The sequence below is a fragment of the Glycine max genome, chromosome 16, assembly GCF_000004515.6.
Source record: "Glycine max cultivar Williams 82 chromosome 16, Glycine_max_v4.0, whole genome shotgun sequence".
In the NCBI taxonomy this organism is placed as follows: Eukaryota; Viridiplantae; Streptophyta; class Magnoliopsida; order Fabales; family Fabaceae; genus Glycine; species Glycine max.
In genome coordinates, this window is record NC_038252.2 from 31030828 (window position 1) to 31057327 (window position 26500).

The following is a 26500-nucleotide window of genomic DNA, read 5'->3' on the forward strand; positions in this document are numbered from 1 at the left end:
TCTCATTTATTTCTCCCATTAATATTCTCTCTCCTGCCTCCTCTCTCACAAGGTCACGTTCTTAGAAATGTTCAAACAAACAAAACCATCTTTGAAAGTCAGTAAAAGTTTTTTTTCTTTAAAAGACAAAAAATTGTGTTGCATATAATTAGGAAGGTAATTTAGAAACAACAATTCAAGTAATATATACTGATTGAGAAAAGATTTTATAATATTATCATTTTTGTTTTGTTAAAAAAAAGTGTGTAGAGAAGAAGATCCCGTTAAGGTTGACATGTTTGTTGAGACGGTAGTATAATGTTTGTGCAGAAGAAGGATAATAGTTTTTTATCAGTGAGGAAGAAGAATAGTTATAAAAGAGTAAGAAAAAAGAATTAAGAAATTTGGGAAGACAGAATCAAAATATAGAACGTGAGAGAAGGAGAGAGGAGAGAGGAGGGACAAATAATGGGAGAAATAAATAAGAGAAGAGAGAGAAAAGAGTTTTAATTTATAAAAAAAAAAACTTAAATAGAAAGTTATTATAATATCCTTAAAACTAATAAGTAAAAAATAATAATTAAATGATAAGTTATTATGGACATGTTGAATTCTTGTTCATTATGTGATGGTCCGTGTATATAGACCAATCCAATACACCAAATGAAAAAATACTCTCTTGATCTTTTTGGAAATGCCCAGAGATAGATACCTAATCATACACTATATCATTATTTATGTCAATTACTCAAACGTAAATTATAGTAAAAAAAAATTATTAGAATACCCTGGTCATGGTATAAATGTTCCTAAGTTATCATTTAATTATAAATTATTATGAACAATAAGATTGTGCGCTCAAATAAAAAAATTAATTAGTTAAAGTTACGATAAGCTAAAAAATATTACCTTTTGTTGTCTTTTTTTTTTTACTAGTACCTTTTGTTGTCTTAAAAGTCAATAATTTTATTAATATTTTGTATCATATGATAAATTAATAACAACATATTTTTAGTCAGTTTTTTTAACCACGGAAATTGAACTCCGTATAAAAAAGTTTACAATAAATCATATATATTATTGAACTAACTAAATTAAATCTTCTTTATTTCTAATTAATTATTTGAGTGTCAATTAATCCAGATTAACATTATTTTTATTTCTAATTAATTATTTGAGTGTCAATTAATCCAGATTAACATTATTTTTTTTCTATATGAAACATGACTCTTGACAATGCCACGAGACATTTAACAAACTTATTTAATTATATATTGGTTCTTACTATGATAAATGTACAATTTTAGCCTTTTAATAAATTTTACTTTAATTTAGTCTCCTAGTATTTTAAAGTTTATTTTCTTACAATCAACAATATCTATAACTTTCTCTCTACATAAAACCTTCATATCTTAATTTTCTATTCAAATAATTGAAGTTTAATATATATTTTTGATAGAAAAACATTTTAAAGGCTCACAAATAAATAATTTTGTTCATATTTGAATGAATTTTGAATAATATGTAAAGTTAGGGTTTCAAAGAGAAAATAAACTAATTTTGAGTCAATGTTATATTTCGATTATAGTGGGTTTTAAATAGAACGGAATTTGAAATAGTTTGATTACAAACACTTTGAAATATTAAAAAAAAATTGTAATAAATAGTTTGATTACAAACACTTTGAAATACAAACACTTTTGAATAATACAGTTTGAGTACATATACCCGAAAAATGTTAACAATATTTCATATACTTTGAAACATAAAAAATGCTAATTATTCAATTATAATTTTCTTATTATTATTACTATTATTATTTTATAATATTTATTATAAATAATTAACTAATAGGTCATTATAATTTAACAGTTAAATTATTAAAAATCGTAATGTATATAAATTTATGAATAATATAAAAGTGTAAAGTCTTACACAATTCTTCCTAATTTTTTAATAATACTTATTTATGTTAAAGACTAATTTATGACTGGGTCCAGGTTCATGCAAACAAAACGAAATCATATAATGAGAAGAAACTCCGATAGTCAAATGTATTATAGTCAAGATTGACGTTCACCCAAACAAATTAAAAAAAAAATGACAACAACCGTTTTTGTATATCCTTTTCAGTTTAAAGTTATCTTTAAAAAAAAAAACAATATTAATCAAATACACCGTAACCTATCTAAATAATTTTTTCGTTTTTTTTGTTACAAGAGGTAAAAATAAATGTTTAAGGTTAAATACAGAATGAAAAAACCATACTTTACTTTTGAGATAATTAAAAAGATAATAAAGCAAATTTATAATTTCATAGATAAAGTGTTTGTTTGTACATTTTTTTTAAAAAAATAATGATTATTTGTTGCTCCTCTATAATAACTGTTAAACTATTAAAGATTTGAATTTCTTATTATGTACACAGTACACTTAATGACATTTTTAATGAACTTTTTAAATGTCATAATTATATTGTTGGTTCCAAATAGTTTTTTCATATAATTACATTGCTCTATATACTAGAACGACCTAGTAGAGTGGATAATAGTATAAAATTTTCTTTGTATTGTTAATTATATAACAGAAAATACATAAAAGAAAATCACAATTAGAAAAAAAAATTATTTTAATTTAATTAATAATTTTCAGTTTAAGTCTTAAAGTATATAATTGTGTTAAATATTTAGAAAGAGAAAAAAAATACTTTATCACTTAAAATAATTTCTCCTAAATTGAGTAAGATTATTTTCAGTTGAAAATAGGTGTGATTTATTTATAAAAAAAAAGAAAAGAAAAACATACATAAGAGAAGGAATTCAAATTTGTTTTGAAATAATGAAAATAAGATGAGTAGAAACAAAAATAGGTGCCGACCAAGGAGAAATTGAAGCTTCGTAGCACGTTGAAGCACTGAAAAAGTGTTTGAAGCTTTGCCATATTCATGCGTGGGATAAGATGCCGTTAGGGAACATGAGATATGTCATACATAAATAAATAACACAACACGATAACCTAATTGTGATTCACTTGATTGCTGAAAATGATAATTATTATGTGCTTTCGGCTGCGTCATCCAATACGTCAACCTTTGCGGCTATTATTCTCTGTCTCCTCCACTTTCATGCACCCTTCTCCAATGTAAAGTACCTCTACCACCAACTTTTTCATCTTCTTTTCATTATTGCATGTTAAATATATTTGCTTTTTTTGTTTTTTTTTCACGTAAACATCTATCAATTTTATTTATGATTAATTTATATTAACAAATTTAATTTATCATTTTTAATAAGATTTTTTTTTCTAATTATAATTTCATTTATTTATAAAGAAACCCGAGTAATATATTTATTTATGTTAAATATATTTTTTATTTAATTAAATGAAAACTAGAACAAAACTACAATATTTATGTTCTGTTGTAATTCTTATTTAATTATAATGAGGTGATTTTTGTAGCATGATACTTTTTATCCCATTTTATTTTATGTTTAAGGTTTATGACTACTCTGGATTAATTAAGATATATAATTAATATTTTATACTATAAAAAGTTATGTAATTTTTAACATAATTCCAAAATTAATTGCTAATTAGAATTCCTTCTAAAATAAGATTCCATAGTTAATATTTTAAACACATTTTTTTCAAACATGAAAAAAAAGAGTGACCACGTTAAAATATATTGACCTTTTATAACGCACATACTATAATGGTGACTTTGACAAGCTGTTGTGTGACTAGGTACGGATACTTTTCATGGTGCTTATAAAATCATTTTCTTCAAAACCATTACAATAGATATCCACCGTATTAAAGGTATTTTTTTAGGATGAAAAAGAAAATAAAAAAGAAACCTATTATAATGGTTCCTCGAGAAAAATCTCTATAATAGTAGAGCTAGAACTTTTATTGTTTTGCTATTAGCACCAAAAAATTGTTAAGATAAATGTAATAGTGATAATTAAGTTAATAGCTGAGAAATGACTATTGAGCCATAATTAATTGAAAAGTAGTTCGTTGAAGCAAGAATGAGTTGAATAGAGTTGAGATGAGTTTGGAAAGTAATAGTTTGGCTAATAGAGAGACCTCATTTAAGAAGCTAGGTAACTAAGGGACATATCAGTCAAGAAACTCATTCGTTCAGGAAACCTGTTAGCTGATGCAAGTGAATTCAACTGGTGACCTCAAAGGGGTTTTTCTTGAATGTGAAAAAAAGTTATATTTTTCCTCTAAGTTGTTAATTAGTGGAAACTCAAATATTTAAGCTATTGTAGAGAAAATAAGTGTTTTGACCAAGAAAAACAATGGGAAACCGTTTGCATAAGCCACTCCTACATTTCAAAGATAAAATTCAGGGCTAAAGCAAGTTGTTACATGATTATCAATTAAAATTGAGATTTATATCACTATTAGAAAAATGAGGATTAGCGACTGACATTAACAACTGAATAATCTTGGTGACAAACACAGAAATTTTCGTCATTTGTACAAGACAACGACCATATTTGCAACCGAAATAGTAGGTAGCATTGCACTAGTCGCTAATTCAGTCTTAAGGTGATTTATGACCGATGTTTTATTTGACTCAGGAACAAACTTTGGCTTGTCGTTGACATAATTAATTATGTACGAACCAACGACCAAAATAGTTTCAGTCACTGCATAATAACACTTTTTTGTTGATGGCGATTGAATACCATTCTGTCGCTATTTCACTCTGAACAAATTTTGAAATAATCGCCGAAAATTTTATAACTTAATTTTATATTTTAAACATATAAACAGATCGATATGATATAGTAAGTGAAATAGGAGGACCAATATTTTATTTTAACCTAACAATAATACAAGTATTTTATTAAAATAATATTTTTTGAAATAAGTTTATAAAACCGTTAAGGGAGATATATGTCGGTATTGGCTTAGGATGACAAGCCACTTCTGGTTGATCTCACTGTCACTGTTGCTGTTAAGGTTGACAAGGCTTTAGATTCATAGGATGATGCAATATGATAGAGCGTAGTCTATGGAGTACCAAGCCTATTATAAAAGAGGGTATATATGTAGACCACTATGCGTTGGAATCCTATGCAAATCATATTGCACCATGACTGTGGAAAGGATGGAATAGGACACCATTGAAGCCTATCAGTAATGCAACAATGATTATGGACATGCTAACAAGTATAGACGTTAAGGTATATGTTGATGGGTCAAGGTTGGTTTCTCCAACATGTTCACAGTATGACGTAGTAAATAAATCCATATTTTTGCGTTTGTTAAGCTGTAACATAAAGACACCAGCTTGTTAGGGATTGCAAAGAAAAAAAAAATGCTCTCGAGAATATCCACAAGTCTTTGCAACTGGTAAAAAATGAGAACTCATGTTTAACGGGCATTTGCTAGTAATAAGTATAAGTGTTTTCACTGCGTGCTAGTTAACGGGACAAGGACAAGGACGGGTATATGGCATGGTAGCCATACCCTTAAGTATCTAAGTATCTGTTAACCCATTAATATTAAAATATATATTTTTTAACAGAAGTTAATGTTAAAATACTTATAGATTTTTTTATATAATTTTATTTAGATTTATATTTTAATGTATTTTTATTTGAGTTTATACTTTAGAGAGAGTATTGTTTTAGATAAAATTTTTTGGAGCTCACAAAATAAATTTTTTCTTTATTCATTTTTATTTTATTTCTTAAGAGTTATCCATGGATATTTTTAATTCTATAGAATATTTGAATAATTTTGGTTATAAATATTATAAAAAAATAAAAAGGAAATATTAGAATAAATAAAAAATATAATAAAGTACTTTTGATTTTTTTTTTAAATATCCATGGTATTAAAAAAACCTTGCAAATATTAGCTTAATGGGCATTTGCACAAGTAATAGGACGGCACACGAGACAGGTGTTTATTCACCTGGGCAAGTAGCAAATGACTATTACTTGTGTCTCTCATTGTCATCCTATACTAGATGGTGTGTTATGTCTCATATACCTTTTCATAGTTAGGAAGTCCTACTTATATGCGATTATGAATCGGGATGAGCACTACTACAAAGTGCACTTTTTACATCAGTCGAAAACGATATTCTATATCGATGGTCAATCGATGGAGAATATGACGTCGTTGTTAGAGTTATGTTTCGACATCGATCCATAATCGACCGTTGTAGAAATATAACTTTTTCTACGTCAGTCCTAACCCCATCATCGTTGTTGAAGGTCGCATTTTTACATCGATGTTATCGAGACCATTGATGTAGAAAATGTAAACGATGTAGAATATGTCTGTTTTAACATCAGTCCTGACATCAATATCGATGTAGAAATTACATATTCTAAGTCGGTCGTTCCTTCGTAAACGATGTAGAAAATGTCTATTTTAACATCGGTACAGACGTAAACATCGATGTAGAAATATGTAATTTTTAAGGCGGTGTTACATAAGCACCGTCTTAGAAATTATATATCTCTACATCGGTGCTTACATAAACATCGATGTTAAATATTGAGTAACCTACAATTAATCATTAAATTTCATCAATATTTCTATATATACCAACTAAAGATTAAATTTTAATATATACAATGTGCATTATAATTTTTAAAAAAATATACACGCCTAACACATCAGGGGAAAAAAAGGACTCACATATAACTGATTTGATTGTGGTGCTTCACATAAGCTAGGAATAATTTGCCATTGTCGGAACTCGCCTCTAAATCCTCTTGATATGTTGCCACTCCTGTGTAGGTATATACAGTCATGTTCAAATCAATACAAGAAGAAACTTGTTCTAGAAAATCACTACCAAAGGCCATGGATAAACACATTTGTAAAGAATGGTATACAGAATTAGCAAGTTAGGCAATTAATTGGTAGCTTTCAATTGGATGAAATGATACCCCATCCCTCCAAGTGGAACTCCTTCAGATATGCAGATGGAGTTTGGAAACAGGCCAACAAAATGAAGTTTGGAATCCTAAGTTTCAACATATTAAGCAAGTCGAGGCATGGTCATGATTGGATCTCTACTTAAGAGTCAACTACAACAAAACATTTTTTTTATATTTTTTTTTGCTATAATTGAGACAAGACTTACCTGTATGTGGTGGAAGGTGAGGTTGGGTACGTGGAGGTTATCTTCTTTATTTTCTCAATTGTATGATATTTGCTGAAAAAAGCCCTCACTGTGTGTCAGACTCATACCTCACATTATTCCAGGATCTCGGGAGCTGCGACTGATATGCATATGGTGTTGTTGCATTGTGCTTTCTATATGAACACCTTAGTGATGCTAGCATGCATAGTTGTCACCAAATTAGCGAATATATGTTGCTTCCATAGGTACAAATTTGTAAATAATTTTTGTTATAAATATGTGTTGACATTTGTATTTATCATTATTATGTATTAACTTGATATGTTGTATGTGCATTTTTTTTATTGTATGAACTTATATTTTGTAATTTATGTTGTGACCTAATTACACTTTTTTTTATTAACTACTTAAACAATACGTGCTTAATAATTAATAAAGAATGATCTCTCCATTAAACAACAACAAACAATATAATAGCACTTCTATGTAGATTTCATAAAATAAAATGAAAACATTATTACATAGATTTATTTTCATTAAAGCTACATGTCATCATTATTTCATGCATTAGAGCAAAGATCTATCTATTTGGTAGATCTTGATTTATGCATCAGGATAAGAATTTCTTTGTAGATCAACTAAATGTTACATATAACTCAATCTATCCTTTCAAAAGAAAATCCAAAAATATGAAAAACATTTTTCTCACATCATTATCGTCTTTGAGCTCTATACAATCGTTGGCACACAACCATCCTCCACATATAAGGTTGGATGATAATGAAGTCAAGTAACATTTTAGTACCTCCAGTGACATCCATAACTACTTTGGGGGTGAAAAAAAAAGTTAACAAGAAGAAACATGATTATAATGTATGTTTTGGACTGTTTCCACCAAAAGGGCATTTTGGGAATAAGAAAACCCACCCACGTGAGAGTCTCTACAACAAATATGAAATCAATAATGGCCAGGTCTAGGCCCAAAAACAATGGTACCCATTTTGTGGCCCATGTAGCAGCCAACGTGTGAAAGTTAGAGACACTAGTGACAAGCACCTCCTCGACGCACCATTGACAATTCGCAGTTTGTTACCTCACTTTGTTTTTTTTCTCTGCAGTAATAGAAAAAAAAGAAAGAAAGAAGAAGAAGAAGAAGAAGAAGAAGAAGATGTTGAGGGTTGCAGCTAGAAGGCTCTCTTCTCTCTCCTCCTCCTCTCCGTGGCGGCCCAACCACGCCGCTTCCGCTTATGTCTCTCGAAACGCAGTCGTTGATGACCGCAGATCCGATCCTTCCTCCCATCCCCTTTTTCCCTTCAGAGGTTACACTTTTACCATTTCCCCCTCCTTTTAAATTCATTGAAGTTTTTTTTTTAAATCGTTTGAAATTGAATTATTGGTAGTTTGATTGCTGAAATTGTGGATCAGTTATGGACTAGGGTCTAGGGTTGAAGTTTCTGGTTATGAAATTTGGTTTCAGGCTATGTCTTGTGTTGTGTATGCAGTTTTCTGTGTGTTGTGTCTAATAAAAAAAACTGAAAGAAAAGAGGTACAAAAAGCTGTGATTATGTAGAGATTGGTGATATAATAAAAAAACATGGCAAGGAACGGCGTCGTTCATCTTCGAATCAGAGATTCAGAATGATGAATAGCGTTCTTTTTTCTGTGACTTGAATACGCTGTGAATCAAGTTGTTTTTCTTCTTTTTCTATTTGAGACTGCTGAATGTGCTGTTTTTTCTGCTACTATCAGTAACGATGGAGGAACAATTCATTTGTTGAATTTGGATAACTCCAATCCATTGCATGCAATGAGAAGGAGGATATTTATTTTGGAAGTACTTTTAAGCTCTCCCAATTGAAATCTAAACATGATGCAATTATTGTCTTATCTGTAGTGTGCTAATAAAAAAGTATGAAATAGTATCTGCATGTTATTTTACTCTGGGGGTTTAGTTTTGCAGATTTTATTCTGCCTATACCTAGTCTTTGTCTCTGATACACTAAGACAATATTTAGATGTAGTTCCTTAGGTGTTTTTAACACTGTTTTCCAATCAAGATTACAGTTTATTTTCCAATTAATATTGGAATTTCACCTCACTAACTCACAATAAAGGTCAAAACTTTAAGTCAGCATTGAATACTCATGTGAAAATCCAATTTTGATCAGAGAACAACACCAAAACGTGAAGAATCACACTAAGTTTTGGATTTGGGTGGAGATCCTCTCCTTTTCTCATAAGAAATGGACATCTCAATTTTCATGGTTTTGTGTCTATAAAGGAAATTTTGCTACATCAAACAATTAGACATGATCATCTTTATACACACACAAAACCATACAAATGGATATGTTCATTTCCTATGAGAAATGGAGAGGATCTCTACTCCTTAAGTTTTGTTTGCTTTATTATTAGTTAAAATTTATTGGAAATCACACAATGGTGTAGGTCCCTCTATTTATATAATGAGGTTCTTTTGATTTTGTAGTTGTCAGAAAAGTTTAATTAATACATAGATAATGTATTAGAAGACATGCTAGAGAATTTGTTGCTAGTACTTTTCTTAGGGAAATGGGTTCTTTAATTGGGTTGAAGCATGCTTTTTCTCCAGTAATTGATTTATTATTTTTTGTTCAACTAAAGCAACTCTAGTAATTGATGTAACATAATTTTGTCTAGGTTTTGCTACTGAATCCCTGATCCACCCAATAGAAAACAGCATTATTCCTGAGATTCCTGCAACTGTTACTGCTGTTAAGAACCCTACTTCTAAGATTGTCTATGATGAGCACAACCATGAAAGATTTCCCCCAGGTGACCCAAGCAAGAGGGCATTTGCCTACTTCGTCCTTACAGGTGGTAGGTTTGCTTATGCCTCTTTGGTCCGTCTCCTTGTCCTCAAGTTTGTGCTTAGCATGTCTGCCAGTAAGGATGTTCTTGCTCTGGCTTCACTTGAGGTTGATCTCTCCAGCATTGAGCCTGGCACTACAGTGACCGTTAAGTGGCGTGGAAAGCCAGTGTTCATCAGGCGCCGAACCGAGGATGATATCAAGCTGGCAAACAGTGTTGATGTTGGATCTCTTCGCGATCCCCAGCTGGATGCTGATAGAGTCAAGGACCCAGAATGGCTCATTGTGATTGGGGTTTGCACCCATTTGGGTTGCATTCCATTGCCAAATGCTGGTGACTTTGGGGGATGGTTTTGCCCTTGCCATGGATCACATTATGATATTTCAGGCAGAATTAGGAAGGGGCCAGCACCATACAATCTGGAGGTTCCTACTTACACCTTCTTGGAAGAAAACAAGTTGATGATTGGTTGAAAATAAATATGGTTCTGCATACAAGCGGAATGAGTTTACAATTTCTTTTTTTAAAATTTATTTGGATTACAATGCGCCTTTCGGACGTCTTTTACCTTCAAGTTCTTGTTGGGTATGTTTAGCAAGTGGTTTATGTAACTTGGAAATTGTAACTGTTACCCTTTGGCGAGACTTATATCAATAATCGCCTGACTTTTAGTTAGCATATTGTCGACGAGTTCAAGAATATTGAAGTTTGCACCATGTATAAACATTTTAAAATTTTGCTTATAAAGTTCGTATCTTGGAATTGCCCATCTTTGTTCCTTCGACTCTTCTTCAAAGGGAACCAGAATCAGAGTAGTTGGATTTTTTTACGTACGCATTTTATGCAGTTAGTGAATAGAAACCAAAATTGGATGACTCAGATTTTGAATCCGTGTACTTTGAATTTTTAAGATACAAGTTAGTCCTATCTTCAAATGATTTCTTTTCAATGATTATGTGAATGTGTGAAAAATCCAGCTGCAGTGAATTTGGATCCAGTACCTCGTATATTTCCCCTCTGCCCCCGATTGTCGTGCAATCCCCTCGGAGAAGAGGAGGGGAGTTTGGTGGAATGGAAATTTTGATTTCTTTTTTTCTCTAATATAGTTTTGGTTACAAGTATTTCCAAACACATAATAAAATCATCTATTTTTTATATGATTTTGATCATTATCATTTCTCAATTACAAAAATAGATTTGATCTCAATTTTCTTTAGCATTCTGATTCTACCGCCCGAAGAAAATTGGTCATCTTTCAAAGACACCTTTAACATAAACCATGCCTTTTTCACTGAACTTGAGTTCCTTCCTCATTTGCTCGACCTGTTGATCATCACCTTGGACAATGATTTCTGATAAGTTTCCTTCATTTCCAACAATCATTTTCACTTTAATCTGCTCCTTTCTGGATGCTCGAGTCCAATAATAAAGGCCTCTGTGTTAAATCCCAATGTATTTCGAGTATCAGCATAACAAGACAATAATAGTAACTCTCACCTAAACCTCCCTCAAAACAAAAACACAATAACCACAATGAAAAGGAAAATAGTGTGGTGTAATGTAAATTTTCAGTGGGATCACTTACGCCAATGGACTCAAGAGGGTGATCCAAAACCAGTTGTTGCCAACATCTGGTACGGTTATGGTAAGCACAAGTGCCACACTTGCCAAGCTGATGCAAGTGCAAAAAGTTAATAGCGCTGCTTGACCTCTGCTTGGAACCATCATTCCTTCAAACCTGCAAGGTAAAATAGCTATTAGCTTCAACTAAATTAGTGATGAAAAATAAACTGGGTTTAACATTTTAACTTGCTCACAAGGAAGCATTTGCGAGGAAGACATGGACTTGCACCCCCAGTGACTATTCTCATTATATATAAAATCAGGGAAATCTCACAAGAATAACAAAAAAAGAAGGGAAAATTGTATCTCCACATTTGTCATCTGAGAGATTTTGATAACACAAACCATGTTCAAAATGCAAATTTTTTGCCAGTTTCTAATAAGTACCACAAATGTCAGTTTCATTTTTCAACAACTAATGTATCCAGTACTTAAACGATTCATACTTTGAATTATATTAGAACGTAAAGAAACTGCCACTCAATCACAATTTGTCATGATAAATTTGTTGACTTTTATAATAACAATAAGTAAAAATCTCTAGTGCAAGAAAATTAAACTCTTTCTATTATTAGGAACTAACATGGTTGCTTTACTTTCTCAAAAACAAATTTGAGGCTTCATTTTTAAATTACACTGATAAGCATACTTAATTCATGTGAGAAGCTTTGATAACAGGAAAACCACTGAAATTTCCAAATGTTGTTCGAGTTTTGGTTCACAAAGTCCATTTTCCCCCTTCTTTTCATGAAGGGTTAAATGATGCATTTTGCTTCCTAACTATAGATTGAAAGAAAGGTACCAAGAAAAATCTAAGGGGTGGTTTCGTTGAAGAGAGGAAATTACTATTTAAGAAGAAATTTTCAAAAAAATAGCATGGATTCCACACCTCTTTCTACTATAATTCAAATATTTCTTCTCAATCTCTTCCAATTTTTTCTCTTCCAACAACTAAACCTACCCTAAAGCAAGCAAGAACAATCACAATACAAGAATGAAACAGTAACATACGTGATTGTCTCTCCTCTGTCAGTCACTGCAAAATTGTTACGAGTGAAGAACGATAGAATCTCCCCAGCAACCTGATTCGGCGCCTTCTTTTCACCTTCACCTATAAACGTCTTCTGCACAATCTATTTCCCCATCCACCAAACCACACCAAAATAGTCAAAACAACAGGAAAAAACCCTAGAACAAAACTAAAACCAAAAGGAGAACAACACCACCTCTAACACATTCTTCGCTATTAGTTAAAACTTAATTGGGTGTGTATGTTTGGTTCTGTGTTAGCACCACAAAAATCAATTTTTCACCTCGACTGAGGTTTATTTGATTTCTAATAATGTCAATTAATAATAAAAGAGCATGTTCCTAAGAATGTGTTTTCTAGCAAAACAGTCAAAGCAACAGAAAAAAGCCACCATCAAAACAAAAACAGAAACAAGTAGTGCTAGCAATACAATCTCTATCACACTCCTTATTATTACTAGTTAAAGTTACAAAATTTCGAGCGGAAATCATGAAATATAAAGTGGGGCAAGTAAAATGAAGTGATTTTAAAACAAAAACTAAGAAATGAACATGGGAATGATCACCTTGGATTTGACAGAACGTTTGATGAGAGACCAGAGTCCAGGCACAGAGATGACAAAGAGGCCCAAAGAAGTGTAATAACTGGCCAAAGAGTAACCCGCACTCTCTGCCAGCAAGACAAGGTGATAGGGGTTTTGCTGCTGTTGGTGGATGATGCATGAAACCAAAGGGTCATCATGGAGTGACACATGAGCCACATGTTTCTTTGGTTTTCTCGTGTGCTGCACCACTAATGGGTGTACTTGGTGAAAGGTGAAGAAGGGTCTGATTCCAAGTTTGGTGGGAATTGGAAGGGAACAGAAGGGGTGTGGATGAGGAGGGAGTAACAATGCCTTAGTTACTACCATTGTGGTTACAAAGAGGGTGGGTTTAGTTTAGCAGATACGATGTTCCACGGTTGAATTGGTTATGCTATGTTGCTCTAAAGGCTTAGGTCCGATGATGTTAAAAGACACGGTGGATGATGTTTGTTGCGTTGGTGAGAGGGGGAAGGAACCGAAGCCGAAATGGTGCCACGTTTGGGGAAATCCAGAAACGATGATGATCGCACATTTTTGTGGATAATCTCGGGGAAACCTGTCAACTGTCCCATCTTGCATACTTGCTCTAATAAAACATTTAAGTTTAAGGTTGAATTAATATTCAGATAGATCTTGAATCATTTAATTTTTTTTGTTAATTGGGGAAACCTGTCAATGTTTTTTTTTTTTTCTTTTCAATTGAATTCTTAAACTTCATGAATCCAATTAAAATTATCAAATAATTCAACGGATTAATTTAATCTTAAGTTTAACTATACTTTAAAAGAAACTTGAAGAAATTTCATTAAGTTAGAAGATTTTTAGCCATAAAATTTAATTTGTGATGATTAAAATTGTTAGAAAGTATCAATTTATTATGCAACAAAAAAAATAATTTATCAGAATTTAAGATTAAAAAAATATTTTTTAATTTTAAGAACTAAAAAAATATACACCCTAAATTAAGATACTAAAATAATAAGTCAAACATATATGTACTATATGAAATTAAACATAATTAAATTTAATTAATTATAATTAAATTTTTTCTAGGCCTTTGACCTTGTCAATTGTCTTGTATATTTTCTGACATTCTTAAATAAATTTTACTCTATTTTTGTAAATTTTCTCTAGAGAAATTCAAACAGAAACAAGTATATATTTTTAATTCTTCATCAATGTGGAATTTAAATTTAATTTCTCGTTAAATTATTTAAATACTTATTCACTAATTAATAAATAAACAAGTTTTATACAACAAAAGAAATTCATATAAAGGAATTGTGAAGAACACCTTCACTTATTTAATGACTACTTTTCAACAAGTCTTGTGTACATCGAAAATCGATTTCCATGAAAGTTTCAAATATAAAGGCATAGTGTGAAAAAGAAGAATAACTCCTCTATCCTACCTCTCTTAGCTCCAATTTATCACTAGAAAGGATAAAATATTCATGGATGTTACATAACCAAATTGCATATATTTTCTTTAATTAGAAGTAGTTTAAATTATAGTTATACATTCTTAGAGAGGGATAAGGAATTTATGTGTGACTAAACTTAAGATCAATTATTAGTCTCATAATCGATGAAACTTATAAAAATATTTTAAGATTTTATTACGAACTATGACCATTAAAAAAATTCTTTTAGTCTTTATTTAAAAATATTTATTTTATTTCCTAGAATATCATTTTAATCCCTCTAGTCCTTACAATGATAACTAAAAATAATTAAAAATTACATGTGTATGGACTAAAATTGAACGTTTTTAAGTATAGGGATTATAAGGGAAAATTTGTTTGATTATAAGGAGCAAATAAATAATTAAACTTGTTTTTTTTAAAACCAAGTAATTAAACTTATTTAAATTAACGATAAAGCTTAGTTTTATTGAAATTAAGAATTTGTCAATATCTATGTTGATTCAGCGTATCGTAATTTTTTTACGTGTATCATAAATTAATTTAAGTTTACATTTTAAATGTTAATTCTATCTCTCCAATCTTATGATGAAAAATTTTAATTTCACACAAAAAAATTACACCGAAAACATTTCTGAACAAAATATCTGTAATTTGTTTCTTCTTAAGCAAGGATTCTTTTTCCTCATCAAACAATATTAAGTTTTGAGTAATCTCTTTTAATTGGGGTGCTGTATTTTCAACTGGGCCAAATTTTAAGCAAAAAAAGATCTCAACTTATCTTAGACCACAATTTACATTTTTTTCAAATATTTTAGTTATTTCGACTGTTAATCAAGTGATATTATCAAATTCAAATATTTAAATCAACTTCCATATTAATCAGTATATCAATTTTTTTATGAGTATCCCTATATCTAATTCAAATATCAAATCCACTTCCATTCAAAGACTACTTAAAAAAAAATCACTAAACTAATTTCACCATTACATAATAACAGAACAATATTAAAAGTATTTCCCCCACCTTACCACATAAAAAATTAATCACGCCACCACAACCCCAAAGACCAAAAAAACAATTGGATGCGTCCGTCAACTTATCCTATCCCAAAATATATAAATTTATTTCAATTATATGTATCTACACCTACCATCCTAGATTGGGTTCCGTTGACATCAAAGTCAACGTCCCATAATTTTTTTTTTCAATTTTAAAGATTGTAGCCACCACCCAATAGAATTGCCGTATTAAATTCACCTTATAATGTAATAAAAAAATAAATATATTAAAATTAAAATACTACTAAAAGAAAGAAAAAAACACAGACCCTCTTTCTTCATACTCTGTCGTTGACATATCCCAAAACAAAAACAACACGAACCGCATCTCCATCTATCTAAAAAACATTAACCATTCTCGCACGTGAGAAAGCCGAGCCGAGCCGAGCCGAGCCGAGCCGGGACGCGCGCGAAGCTGTATTAGGATTCGATGCGGAAAATAACGGTTTGGAGGGGAAACCAAACCACAGTCGTCTGATCCTCTTTCTCTCTCTCTTTCTCTGCCAATTGTGGTGTGTGTCTCTTTTCCCTCGATGCTCTCTCTTAATAATACGAAACCTTCTATCACTCTCTCTCTCTCTCTCTGCCCTCACTATTAGGTTATCTCGAATTCTATCCCTCTCTCTCTCTCTCTCTCTCGATTTTTTTTATCAAACCTGTTTTTTTTTTTTTTTAATTAACTTGAATTAATTGCGCAGCTTCAAGTTCTTCTTCCGCTGGAACAGCCGCAGATAATTTATATATTTACTGGTAATTTCTTTCGCGACTTTTTTTTCCCCCTTTCTTTCGTTTTTTAGGGTTTCCATGCTTCGGATGCTACTTGAATGCGATTTCGATGTGGTTTTTGAAATTCGATGTGGAATTCGCTGTTTTGCTTTTTTCTTTAATTTCGAATTTTTTTACTGTGGTTGAGTTGTTGCGGTTCTGATTTTTTCCCCTCTTGTTGGTGTTGTGAGTGTGAAGGACTGGGGTTTACTAATTTTTGGCGAATTGAATGCTTGAATAGCACTGTTTTGGGTTTTGAGTTGCATTGTGGATTGTAATTTTGTTGAAATTAATCTGTTAATTTTTTTTTTGTCTGAATATACTTGTACTTGCACTCAACAAGTGTTGGACTTGTGAAAAGCAAAATCTTTTGTAAAAGGGATGTTTGTCTATTTTTTGCTTGATTCTTAATTGAGCACTATATATGCAATTTTTTTATTAATCAGTGTGCATGATTTTTTTTTCTGCTGGTAGTTTTGGATTTTATGATATAGACTTGTGAGTTGTTGGAAATAAATGAAAACATTGTTGTGGTTTTTATCATTTAGTTAAGTAGTTCGTCTTGTGAAAACTAAAATCTTTTGTAAGAGGAATATTTATTTAATTTTTGCTTGGTTCTCCATTGAGCAATAGATATGCAGTCTTTTCATGAGTATGCATGGAATTTTTTATTCTGTTGGTAGTTTTGGATTTTATCATTTAGATTTGTGAGTTGTTATTGCTTCTATCATGACAAGAGATACTTTCATGTAAAGCTCCCTTTTGTTGCCACTTTGATTGAACTAGTCAAAGATGCACTGCCGGTTTTGTCGATTTGTTGTGGTTTACCATTATCTGATATCATCTTTGCTCTTTCTAGATTTTGAGAGTACTTCACTTTATGTATTGTAATATGGAATTATTATGATATGTGATAGTGGCGGTATCAATATTCCAAATTCTAACTGGCAATGTGCGTTCATTCTTTGTGGAGACTAGAAATCCTATGAAAAGCCATTGTAAATATTTGTTCATGGGAAATTCATCCTAGTGAGAAGTGGAAGTGGATGTTTGGAAGCACTTTTTAAACGGGAAACTATCACTTTTCTTCAGAATCTCTTTCAGGAAGATGCAAAAAGAAAAAAGTGAATATTTTTCTAAACTAAGCTCATCTAAACATGCATCAATTTATGATACATATCTGTACAACTATGAACAAGTGTATAAGCTTATATTATAGTAGATTGTATTGGTATGCTTCTCATAGACATTCATTATGAATAACCTCTTCTCCCTCTGTATGGTATCTGAAGTTTTAAGTTGCTTGGTTGTTTTGTTGATGTGAAACTGTGTAGGACATGCTTGATGCATGGATTTGGTTTTGCATAATTAGAATGGGAGAGGAATGACTGTTCCTGTTGTATCACTAGGTTTGCTCAGGAATGGAATGATTTTTTTATGTTTCATTCTTATTATATGGGTGGTACCGCCACTCAGTATAAGAGCGAGTTATCCTTATGACTAAATTAAAATTAATAAGGGGTGATGAAATAAAACAAACACTAATTTATTCTAGCCCGCAAAAATAGGCATTAATGAGGAATTAAGGTTCTGTTTGTTTTGAACTTTCAAACGAAAAACACACACATTAATGTAGACACACTTTGCGATCATATCTAATGATTGAAAATCAATTTTAACCAAACTTTAAACTAAACAGGCACTAAAACAAACACCAATTTGTTCTAGCCAACAAAATATGGCCATTTACTTCTCTTGACTGGAATGGAAATTTCTGCCTCTAATTTTGAAGCATGGAATCAAATATTTCTTTCCTTCTTAACTTAGCAATACTTGTTCTTATGGAATAGTGGTAAGAAGGGAATGACCGTGTTACATACTACAAATGATCAAAATTTATCTGGTAACGGCAGTGATTGACTAGATTGAACCTTTAAGTGAAGCAGTTTTACATTTTGCATAGAGAAAATAATGTTTAACTTGTCAGGATGTTGAACTTGAAGTTGAAAAGTTATGATATAATTGACATTGTTTTCAAATGGTGCTTGGCAGGTCACTTATGGATGAAAGATGTTCATTAGAAGTCAACAAGGTGGTGTTTTGCTATATATCGGTATAGTATTTTTTTGAAGAATTATTCTCTTGTGTCCATGGCTGCTGATCAGAGGAGAAAACGAGTAAATGGTGCAAACATTGCTGGTTATGGTTCTAGAGAGCAACACAGGATCAAAAGAAAGAATTTGGGATTAGTTCAAAATGATTTGAACATGAGACCTCACATCTCTGTTGAGTGGGATGATAATCACAAAAAGGTTGTTGCTAAGCGGGAACAAATTGGCATCAGTTGGAGACAAATGAAGCCATTTATCAATTCGGTTTCTAATGATCACAAAATCTTGGCAGATGTGTTTTCAGTGCCTCAAGAAATTTTTGACTTGGATAATTTAAGTGAAGTTCTTTCGTTTGAGGTAAGTATCATGTTGTGGTATGTTTCTATTGTTTTCAGTTGAAAATATATTCTATTTTGTCTAGGAAGTAGTGCCTAGGTGACTGGACAGTCATGGGTTTGAATCCGGAAATGACCTTTTTGCATATGCAAGGGTAAGGTTGCGTACAATGACCCTCGCCCATACCTTTGCATAGTGAGGAGCCTCCAGGCACTGGCTTATGTTAGTTTTTAGGAATTATGTCTAAATAATCTTCTATTGAACTTTTGGCAATTGGCAGGTTTGGAAGACCCATCTTTCAGAAAATGAGAGAAACCTTCTTATGAATTTCCTCCCTTGTGGCTTTGAGCCACATCAAGTTGTGGAAGAACTACTTACCGGGATTAACTTTAACTTTGGAAATCCCTTCTCGAAATGGTAATATCTCTTTATTTGTATTCTTTTTTCTCTTTAGATAAATTATCTGTTCACTCTGCTGTATTTTGCAGTTTATCTATTCATGCCACAGTGACAATTTCTTACTTTTAAATTTCAATGAGTGAGTGGATTAGTTATTGATTTAATTTTGTGTAATTGGTTTTATTATTGGCCTATGGGTTGAGTTTACCAGCATTACCAATTGCATATTTCAGCCTTAAATTCTGTTTGGTGCTTACTTTTGAAATTCAATCTAGATTTTATCATATCTTACTGCATATTGACCAGTTTTCTATGGTCTTCCTTTTGCTGCAGACAATTTTCTCAATTTTGTAACTTGAAGGGGTTTTGTTTGGTTGAAATTCTTGTTTGTTCTTCATAGTTCCTATGCTTACATTTTTTCATTTACGTTCATTTGAGAACCATCTATATGCTCATTTGGGTAGTGATTGTTTATCAATACTTTTTTGGTTATGGCAATATCATATTGCAATCTCAATAAGATTCTTTTGATTTTCCTATTTTGTGAGCAAAATATCATTAAGACATGTAAAGGTATTTGTTTAGTTTGCTAATCATTCATGAAAATCTTCTTTTTCCGAGTCACAAATGTCTTAAAATATATATTTGCAGGGGTGCTTCGCTTTGTTTAGGTGGTCTTCATCCAGATATGATTGTTGATCAGGAACAGCATCTTAAGACTGAGAGGAGAGAATACCACTCACACATACATAATTATCACAACGAGTAAGCATTATACATCCTCAACATGTATCTTTTTGGCATGGTATTCAATGCAGTATTGTAATTCTTCTATTTTGCAGTATGATAGGATTTCTATCTAAGTTGAAGAAGAGCTGGCAAAGCTGTAAAGATCCAGAAAAGGAGATTGCGCAAAAGATATGGAGGTTGTTACTTTCCGTATATTGCAATCTACATACAACCACATTCAAAATTAGGACAGGACATATTCCATAGTTACTATTATTAAAAGGATACCTTCTTTGCTCTGTTTTCAATAGCTCACTGTTGCACAAACTGGGTGAATGCATCTGGAATGCATATTATCTTTCATATGATTAATTTTGAATAGTTTAGGATGTCATGTTACTTCAAATTGGAGATGGTAAAATCCCGAAAATCTTTTCTCTGATGCATCTCTGATCAAATGGGACTTTCCCTTCATATTCTCTGCTTCACTACTGTCTTCATTAGTAGATGATGAGTCTGTTAGTGTGCATTATCTGTTTTGTATGTCTACTGATAAAAAGTTATAGAATTATTTAAGCATCACTATTTTTGTTTCAATTTTGATATTAAACTTTTATTCGGTACTCAAAATGAAATCCTTTGATAACTGTTGGTGAAACAAATTGGGCTGATTTTATTTTTGGATGCCAAATGGACGATAGTTGACTTCCTAAAGTACCAACTTGCAGTTAATATTGATTCACTTCTCTTGTTGACGTATCCGTTTTAAATATTAATTTATGGTTGAGATAGTGATTATGATGAGCGCTATGGTTATCAGATAGTTGTAGTTTTTGTTGATGTGTAAGAACTTCTGTTACAGTAATGCAAGCTACATGTGATCTTTTGTTGGGTACTCAGTGATTATCAAACTTGAAATTTATGAGTTTCTGCTCCTTTTGTTTTTTCCACTTTCTAGTCATAATCATTAATGCCATATGGTTGTTGGATTACACAGGTCAAAACATGTAGAGAAAAGAATGCCCTCAAAAGTGATTGAATCTAGAGTCTATGATCATGATGGGAATGTTACAGGGACATCTGATTCATGCTCCTGGGATGCAGAGGAGAAAGCATGTAGTAGCGACAACCAAATTTCCTCACTGAGAAAAGACAATAAACTTCAAAGAAGGTGACTAATTAATTTGTAATCAGCAATATTTAGTATAGTACTTGCAGTTGCAGGGTCTCTTAACCCAGCAATATCTGTCAAAATCAAACCACTAACTTGGCGAAATATTTTATGATTTTAGTGATATTGGTTTATCAATGCTTCCATTTGCCATCTCTTAAGCAGAGTAGAAGCTCTTTCTGGTAAAGCTGTGAAATAGAAATTTAAGAAATCTGTATGTCTCAAGATTGCTAAATAGGATTAATAGAATTACTTCTTGAATTAGTGAACTTCCTAGGCATATATTTCCGCATTTTAAAATTGATTACTATTGTCATCCAAACAGGTGATAATTTTTCACATTTTACAGTTTAATGCCATCCAAACAGGCAATATCATCACCATTAATGAGTTATTGCTCATGGTCGTTGTTATTACTATTGTTTTGTCATTGACATATTCTTTTTTTTTTTAGACCTGCTTTTTGTTCCCCGTCATTGCTATTATATTGTACCGTACCTAAAGACAGTGGAACATCAGCCAACAATGCTAAAGTTCCTAGTCCTGTTATATTGCTTCTTCTTTTACTATTTGTGTTGGACTCATGAATGATGATAATATTGAATAAAGCATCTCACTTTGTACTTAAGGACTGATGAATGATGATTATATTGCTTCTTCTTTTACTATTTGTGTTGAACATCACCCTAGAATTTTAGAAAACCACTAAGGAATTATTAGTGAATATTTCCAGTGTACAATGATCTATGATGTAATCAATAATACATGCAACTTCTCGCATTGAAGTTTTGGTCCCTGTTTTGTTGTGATCACATAACTAGTACCTGACTGGTAATTTTAATATGGAACCAGGTCATTTAGGGGCAAATTTCTTTCTCTGGTTTTGTATTTACTGTCCTCTTAATTGTATCTTTTATTTGGCATTATTTTGACTTATATCTCCTGCTGTATGTATACATGTGTTTTAAGCTTTCTTTACTTCTCATTTTAAATCTACCTTTACTTTTTTAATACTTAATGCAAGTTTTTATGAAATAATGTTTGGCAGGGTGCTTGAAAAGGGCATTTTTAAAGGTAAATCCCAAAATTTGATGGATTCTTTGGACAACATGCCTAATGTGGCAGAAAAGCCGAAGACAGGAGACAAACTGCCTAAGCGTAGCATTCATTCTAGTGATAGTGATAAATACATGTCATGTATCAAGGTTAGTCTCTCCACTTTTATTATTTATTTATTTGAGTGATACTGAATTGGCAGAGAAACAGCATTGTAGATGGATTAGTTATCTCTTTAGTGTCAATAATTAGAGGGAAAAATGATAGTTTCTCAATTATGTGAAATTAATTATTGCATTGAAACTTGTAAATATTTAGACTTTAGACTTCAGCTGAATTATTTTTTCCTTCGAAGTCAAACTGCTATTTTTTTAGTTTCCTTTAAAATTGTTGTGGTTAAAGCTTTTAACATGGTTTTACTAATTCTATTGAATATAGTTATATGGATTTAATAATAACAACATAAAAGTAGTATTTTTAAAGATATTTTTTTCCTTTATGGTGAGGAAACCCAGCTAAAAATTCATCTTTACCATGAATATGTTTAATTTTGTTAGGGCATTTTCTAATTGTTTCCTTTATGCGTTTCAGATTAGTAGGCAGCAGCATGAGCTTGTTAAGAATATGAAGCAGTCTGGTAAAAGCATCCAATCTAGGTCCCTTAACCGGGTTTTGGGTAACCTTGAAAAAATTCATGTGCAACCATACAATATATTTGTCAAAGAAGAACAGAAGAAGTTGCAGGAGCATTGGTTAGTGAGATGTTCACAGTGCTATCTTTTTATGCCAACATGTCATTGAACAGATGCATTTTAAAAATTTTGTTCATTTTTTCTCACTTGAATATATTTCATTTGCATAGGTTGCTATTAGTAAACAAAGACCTCCCTGTGGCTTATGTAAATTGGACAGAGAGACAGATACAGAGACATGCCGTGAGAAATTCTTTGGTGGCAGAGATGAAGGATAAATCAATTCCTCTCATAGAGGTTTGTAGTTGTGTTTCCTTATTAAGGTCTTCTACTCTTCTGTAATTTCCTAGGATTGAGTTACATATCTTGTATCAGTTTTTCAAATTCCTAGAAGACCCTTGATCACTTGGCTCTGTATCATTGGCATTTCTTCATAATACTCTGTCACTTAAGATATGTCCAATTATAATTTGAAAACAGGGAGTGAACACAGGGAGTGAACTTAAGGATCAGGTTGATGTGAACTCAGGGAGTGAACTTAAGGATCATGATGATGTGAACTCGGGGAGTGAACTTCAGGATCATGATGAGGAGGTGAACTCAGGGAGTGAACTTCAGGATCAGGATGAGGACAATATTAGCTCAGGGGACAAGCTGAAGGATCAGAATGAGGATAACATGAGTTCAGAAGGTGAGCTTCAGGATCAGAATGATGATAATCTGAGCTCAGGGAGCGAACTTCAGGATCAGGGTGAGGATAATGTCAACTCGGGTGATGAGCTTCAGGATCAGGTGAAGGATGGAGGTCTGAGTGATCAGTCTGATTTGAAAGATGATGATGATTCTATTTCTAGGTCCCCCGAGAACCAGTCCCAGCACAATTCTGATGTTAGTGGTGATAATGAGTTCAACCAAATGAGTGTGGATTCAGAAAAGAATATTCTTTTATCAAAATCAACAAATAATACTTCGTCGGGTAGTGGTGATCATGAATTCAACCAAATGAGTGTGGATTCAGAAAAGAATCTTTTATCAAAATCAAATAATACTTCATCGAATAAAGATGAGTATTCAGTGCATATGAACACTCAGGATGTTTCTATTGATGAAGGAGCACCTTTCACTTCCAGTGGTGATGTCTGGCAAGGAGTTGAAATGCCACATTCATACTATGATTCTGCTGTGACCCACGAGTACGCAGCCAGTGGGTTATCACTGGCTAATCCTCAAGTCAGTCAAGAGCAGCCAACTCGTATGATTGATCTTGAAGCTGATTTGCGTCGAGAAGAGACAGGCAAAGAGTTGTTAAGTAGGCAATTAGATAATGGAACCTTCAGTTCATACCAAAGCCAGGATCGAAGTGTCTTACTTCAATCACTCTTCAAAGGAGAGGGATTGTTACCTTATCATCATGATCAGAAAGAAGCTGAGTTAGATTTCCAAACTTCAAACAATGTTATGATGGGGGGTGGCCAATTTTCCAGTCATTTCAAGGAGCCATTGCAAACGTCGCTGACATTGGACCAGGGGCGAAGGAGAGCTACTGAGGTTTACATGCCAGAAAACATGTCAGAGAATATTTATTCGGATGAAGGAAGGTATTTAATCCCCAGACAAGATCCATTGATCCCCAGGCAAGATCCATTGATCCCCACGCAAGATCCATTGATCCCCAGGCAAGATCCTTTGATCCCCAGGCAAGATCCATTGGTCCCCAGGCAAGATCCTTTGGCTGCAGTAAATATGACTGATTGGGCTGCTAATAATGCTCGCATAGCAGGGCCTTCCCAATCTCACTTAAATACTGGAGATTTTATTGGTCATCATTGGTTTCCTGCTGATCATCAAGTTCGTGGTGGTGGCTGGAATGGATCTGATGGTGGTGGTCTTTCAAATCAAAGTCTTGGCCCTGGAGCAAGCTCTGATCAGAGTTTATTTAGTATTCTGTCAGAGTGTGACCAATTGCATTCAGGTAGCCTTTATGATTCAGTTAGAAATACTGACCAGTTTCTTGCACCCAGAACTTATGGATTAGTAGATGCAGGTACACCAAGGGTGAACACGGTTGCACCACCGGCTTCTCGTCCATTAGATTACTTCACTGGACGTGAAGCACCTAGTGGCCTGGTGCCTGATGATATGGCATGGATGAGCTTGCCACGTCAGAATTCTTCAATACATGACCAAATGGGAAAGCCATACTTAAGGTCATGGAACCGGTAATGAACGTTTTACCCAATATTAGCGAGGTAATCTTGTCTGCAAGACAGTGAGAAGAAATGCACATTTGTCCATGTGATAGAATTTTGACTTAAGCAAGATCTACAGAAGCTGGGGCATTCATACCCTGAAATGAGAGAGATATGTTTCTGTACATACCTATACCAAGGCCAACTCAACACCATGTACATATCTAGATATTAGATGGCAGGAAAGAAACCAAGTGGTTAAGATAAGCTTCAAGAATTTCAGGCTATTAGGCAAGTTACATATTTTATTATTTTTTCCTTTGCTTCTAGAGAGACATTCTTTAATAATTTTGGAAGATAAGAAATGCTGGGGGCTGGTGCCACTTTTTGAGTTTTGAGTTACCTTTATTCTGGGTTCTTTTTCATAATTTTGGTCATATATCCAAATGCTAAAATGTTTTTCTCGTTGGGTATGATTGACAGTAGCAACCAAATAAGGTTCTAGTACATGAGCATAACCTTGTATTGTTAACATCTGGAGATAAGCATAGGTGGGTTTCCTGAGTCAATAGGACTCCGAAGTCTAATCATGACTATTCCTTTAGGTTGTCCTTAGTGATGATAGTTTTTTTTTTCTTTTTTTAAATTATATTATTGGTGTGAAGTATAACTGAGTTTCGTTGTTTATTACAGTCAATCTTTGGATGAGTGAAGCTTAGTGTTAGGTCATTACAAATGGGCACTGTAACTCGTTAATTTAAGAAATAGTTCCACTAAACTAAAGCCTCTAGGTAGAAGTAAATACATTTAGGCCTTACCAACAAGTCGTAGATTTAAGTATAACTGGATTCGGTTTTCTTAAGCAAAATTTTGAGTTTAAGTTTTATGGTAGAGAAAATGTGATTGAAAGGAAAAATCTTATTAAAGGTGATTAATTAGATTTTTTTTGTGAAAATTAATCATCAGTAAAATTGATAGTTACAATGTGTCAATATCATGGTGATCTAAAAAAAATATATATCTAGGCCTTGATTTTAAAGTTATACATTTATTTTATGAATTACTTTTTATAAAAAAAAAAAGTGCACATTTTGTTTTGTTGGAGTTGCAAGCCAATTGGGTGTGATATTCAAATCAGTTGTTTTACCAAAAAAAAATGTTATTAATAATAATAAAAAAATTAAACTGTAAATTAAATTAAATTGACAATCTTAAAATCGTCAGAGAAAGTGTGTTAAATTTGGCTAGCGGATAGTAACGGATTCTAATGATAAATGCCATTTGTTGTTGTCTTGGGTCATAAAAAATCAAAGGAATGGCACTTGACTTTTTGTGTAGGTATTTGTAGTCGTTTGAGAGATTTCGTAAAATGTTGGGT

General features: G+C 32.4%; 3 protein-coding genes across 5 annotated transcripts; 2 read left to right on the forward strand and 1 right to left on the reverse strand.

Moving 5' to 3' along the window:
• Window positions 1–8162: 8162 nt before the first annotated feature.
• LOC100806917 (cytochrome b-c1 complex subunit Rieske-2, mitochondrial-like) lies at window positions 8163–10719 on the forward strand. The gene is made up of 2 exons (NM_001252712.2): window positions 8163–8421; window positions 9782–10719. The coding sequence occupies exons 1-2, from the start codon at window positions 8271–8273 to the stop codon at window positions 10423–10425; spliced, it is 795 nt and encodes a 264-aa protein (NP_001239641.1). The 5' UTR covers window positions 8163–8270; the 3' UTR covers window positions 10426–10719.
• Window positions 10720–11040: 321 nt separating this feature from the next.
• Window positions 11041–13586, reverse strand: LOC100807450 (uncharacterized). Its single transcript, NM_001252835.2, has 4 exons — window positions 13171–13586; window positions 12587–12708; window positions 11538–11690; window positions 11041–11387 (listed from the first exon to the last, which is right to left on the reverse strand). The coding sequence occupies exons 1-4, from the start codon at window positions 13513–13515 to the stop codon at window positions 11201–11203; spliced, it is 807 nt and encodes a 268-aa protein (NP_001239764.1). The 5' UTR covers window positions 13516–13586; the 3' UTR covers window positions 11041–11200.
• A 2539-nt stretch (window positions 13587–16125) lies between these two features.
• On the forward strand, window positions 16126–25513 carry LOC102660655 (uncharacterized). Of its 3 annotated transcripts, none has more exons than XM_006599351.4 (12): window positions 16126–16273; window positions 16373–16424; window positions 18492–18907; window positions 19167–19303; window positions 19937–20050; window positions 20128–20211; window positions 21012–21185; window positions 22234–22390; window positions 22833–22993; window positions 23104–23230; window positions 23414–24905; window positions 24972–25513. In XM_006599351.4, exons 3-12 carry the CDS (start codon window positions 18590–18592, stop codon window positions 25154–25156), a joined length of 2949 nt encoding a protein of 982 aa, XP_006599414.1. In that variant the 5' UTR covers window positions 16126–16273; window positions 16373–16424; window positions 18492–18589; the 3' UTR covers window positions 25157–25513. The 3 variants fall into 3 exon arrangements, with proteins under 3 accessions (XP_006599414.1, XP_006599415.1, XP_006599413.1); XM_006599352.4 differs by having other exon boundaries at window positions 16127–16273; window positions 24978–25513; XM_006599350.4 differs by having other exon boundaries at window positions 16127–16273; window positions 23414–25513.
• The last annotated feature ends 987 nt before the right edge of the window (window positions 25514–26500 follow it).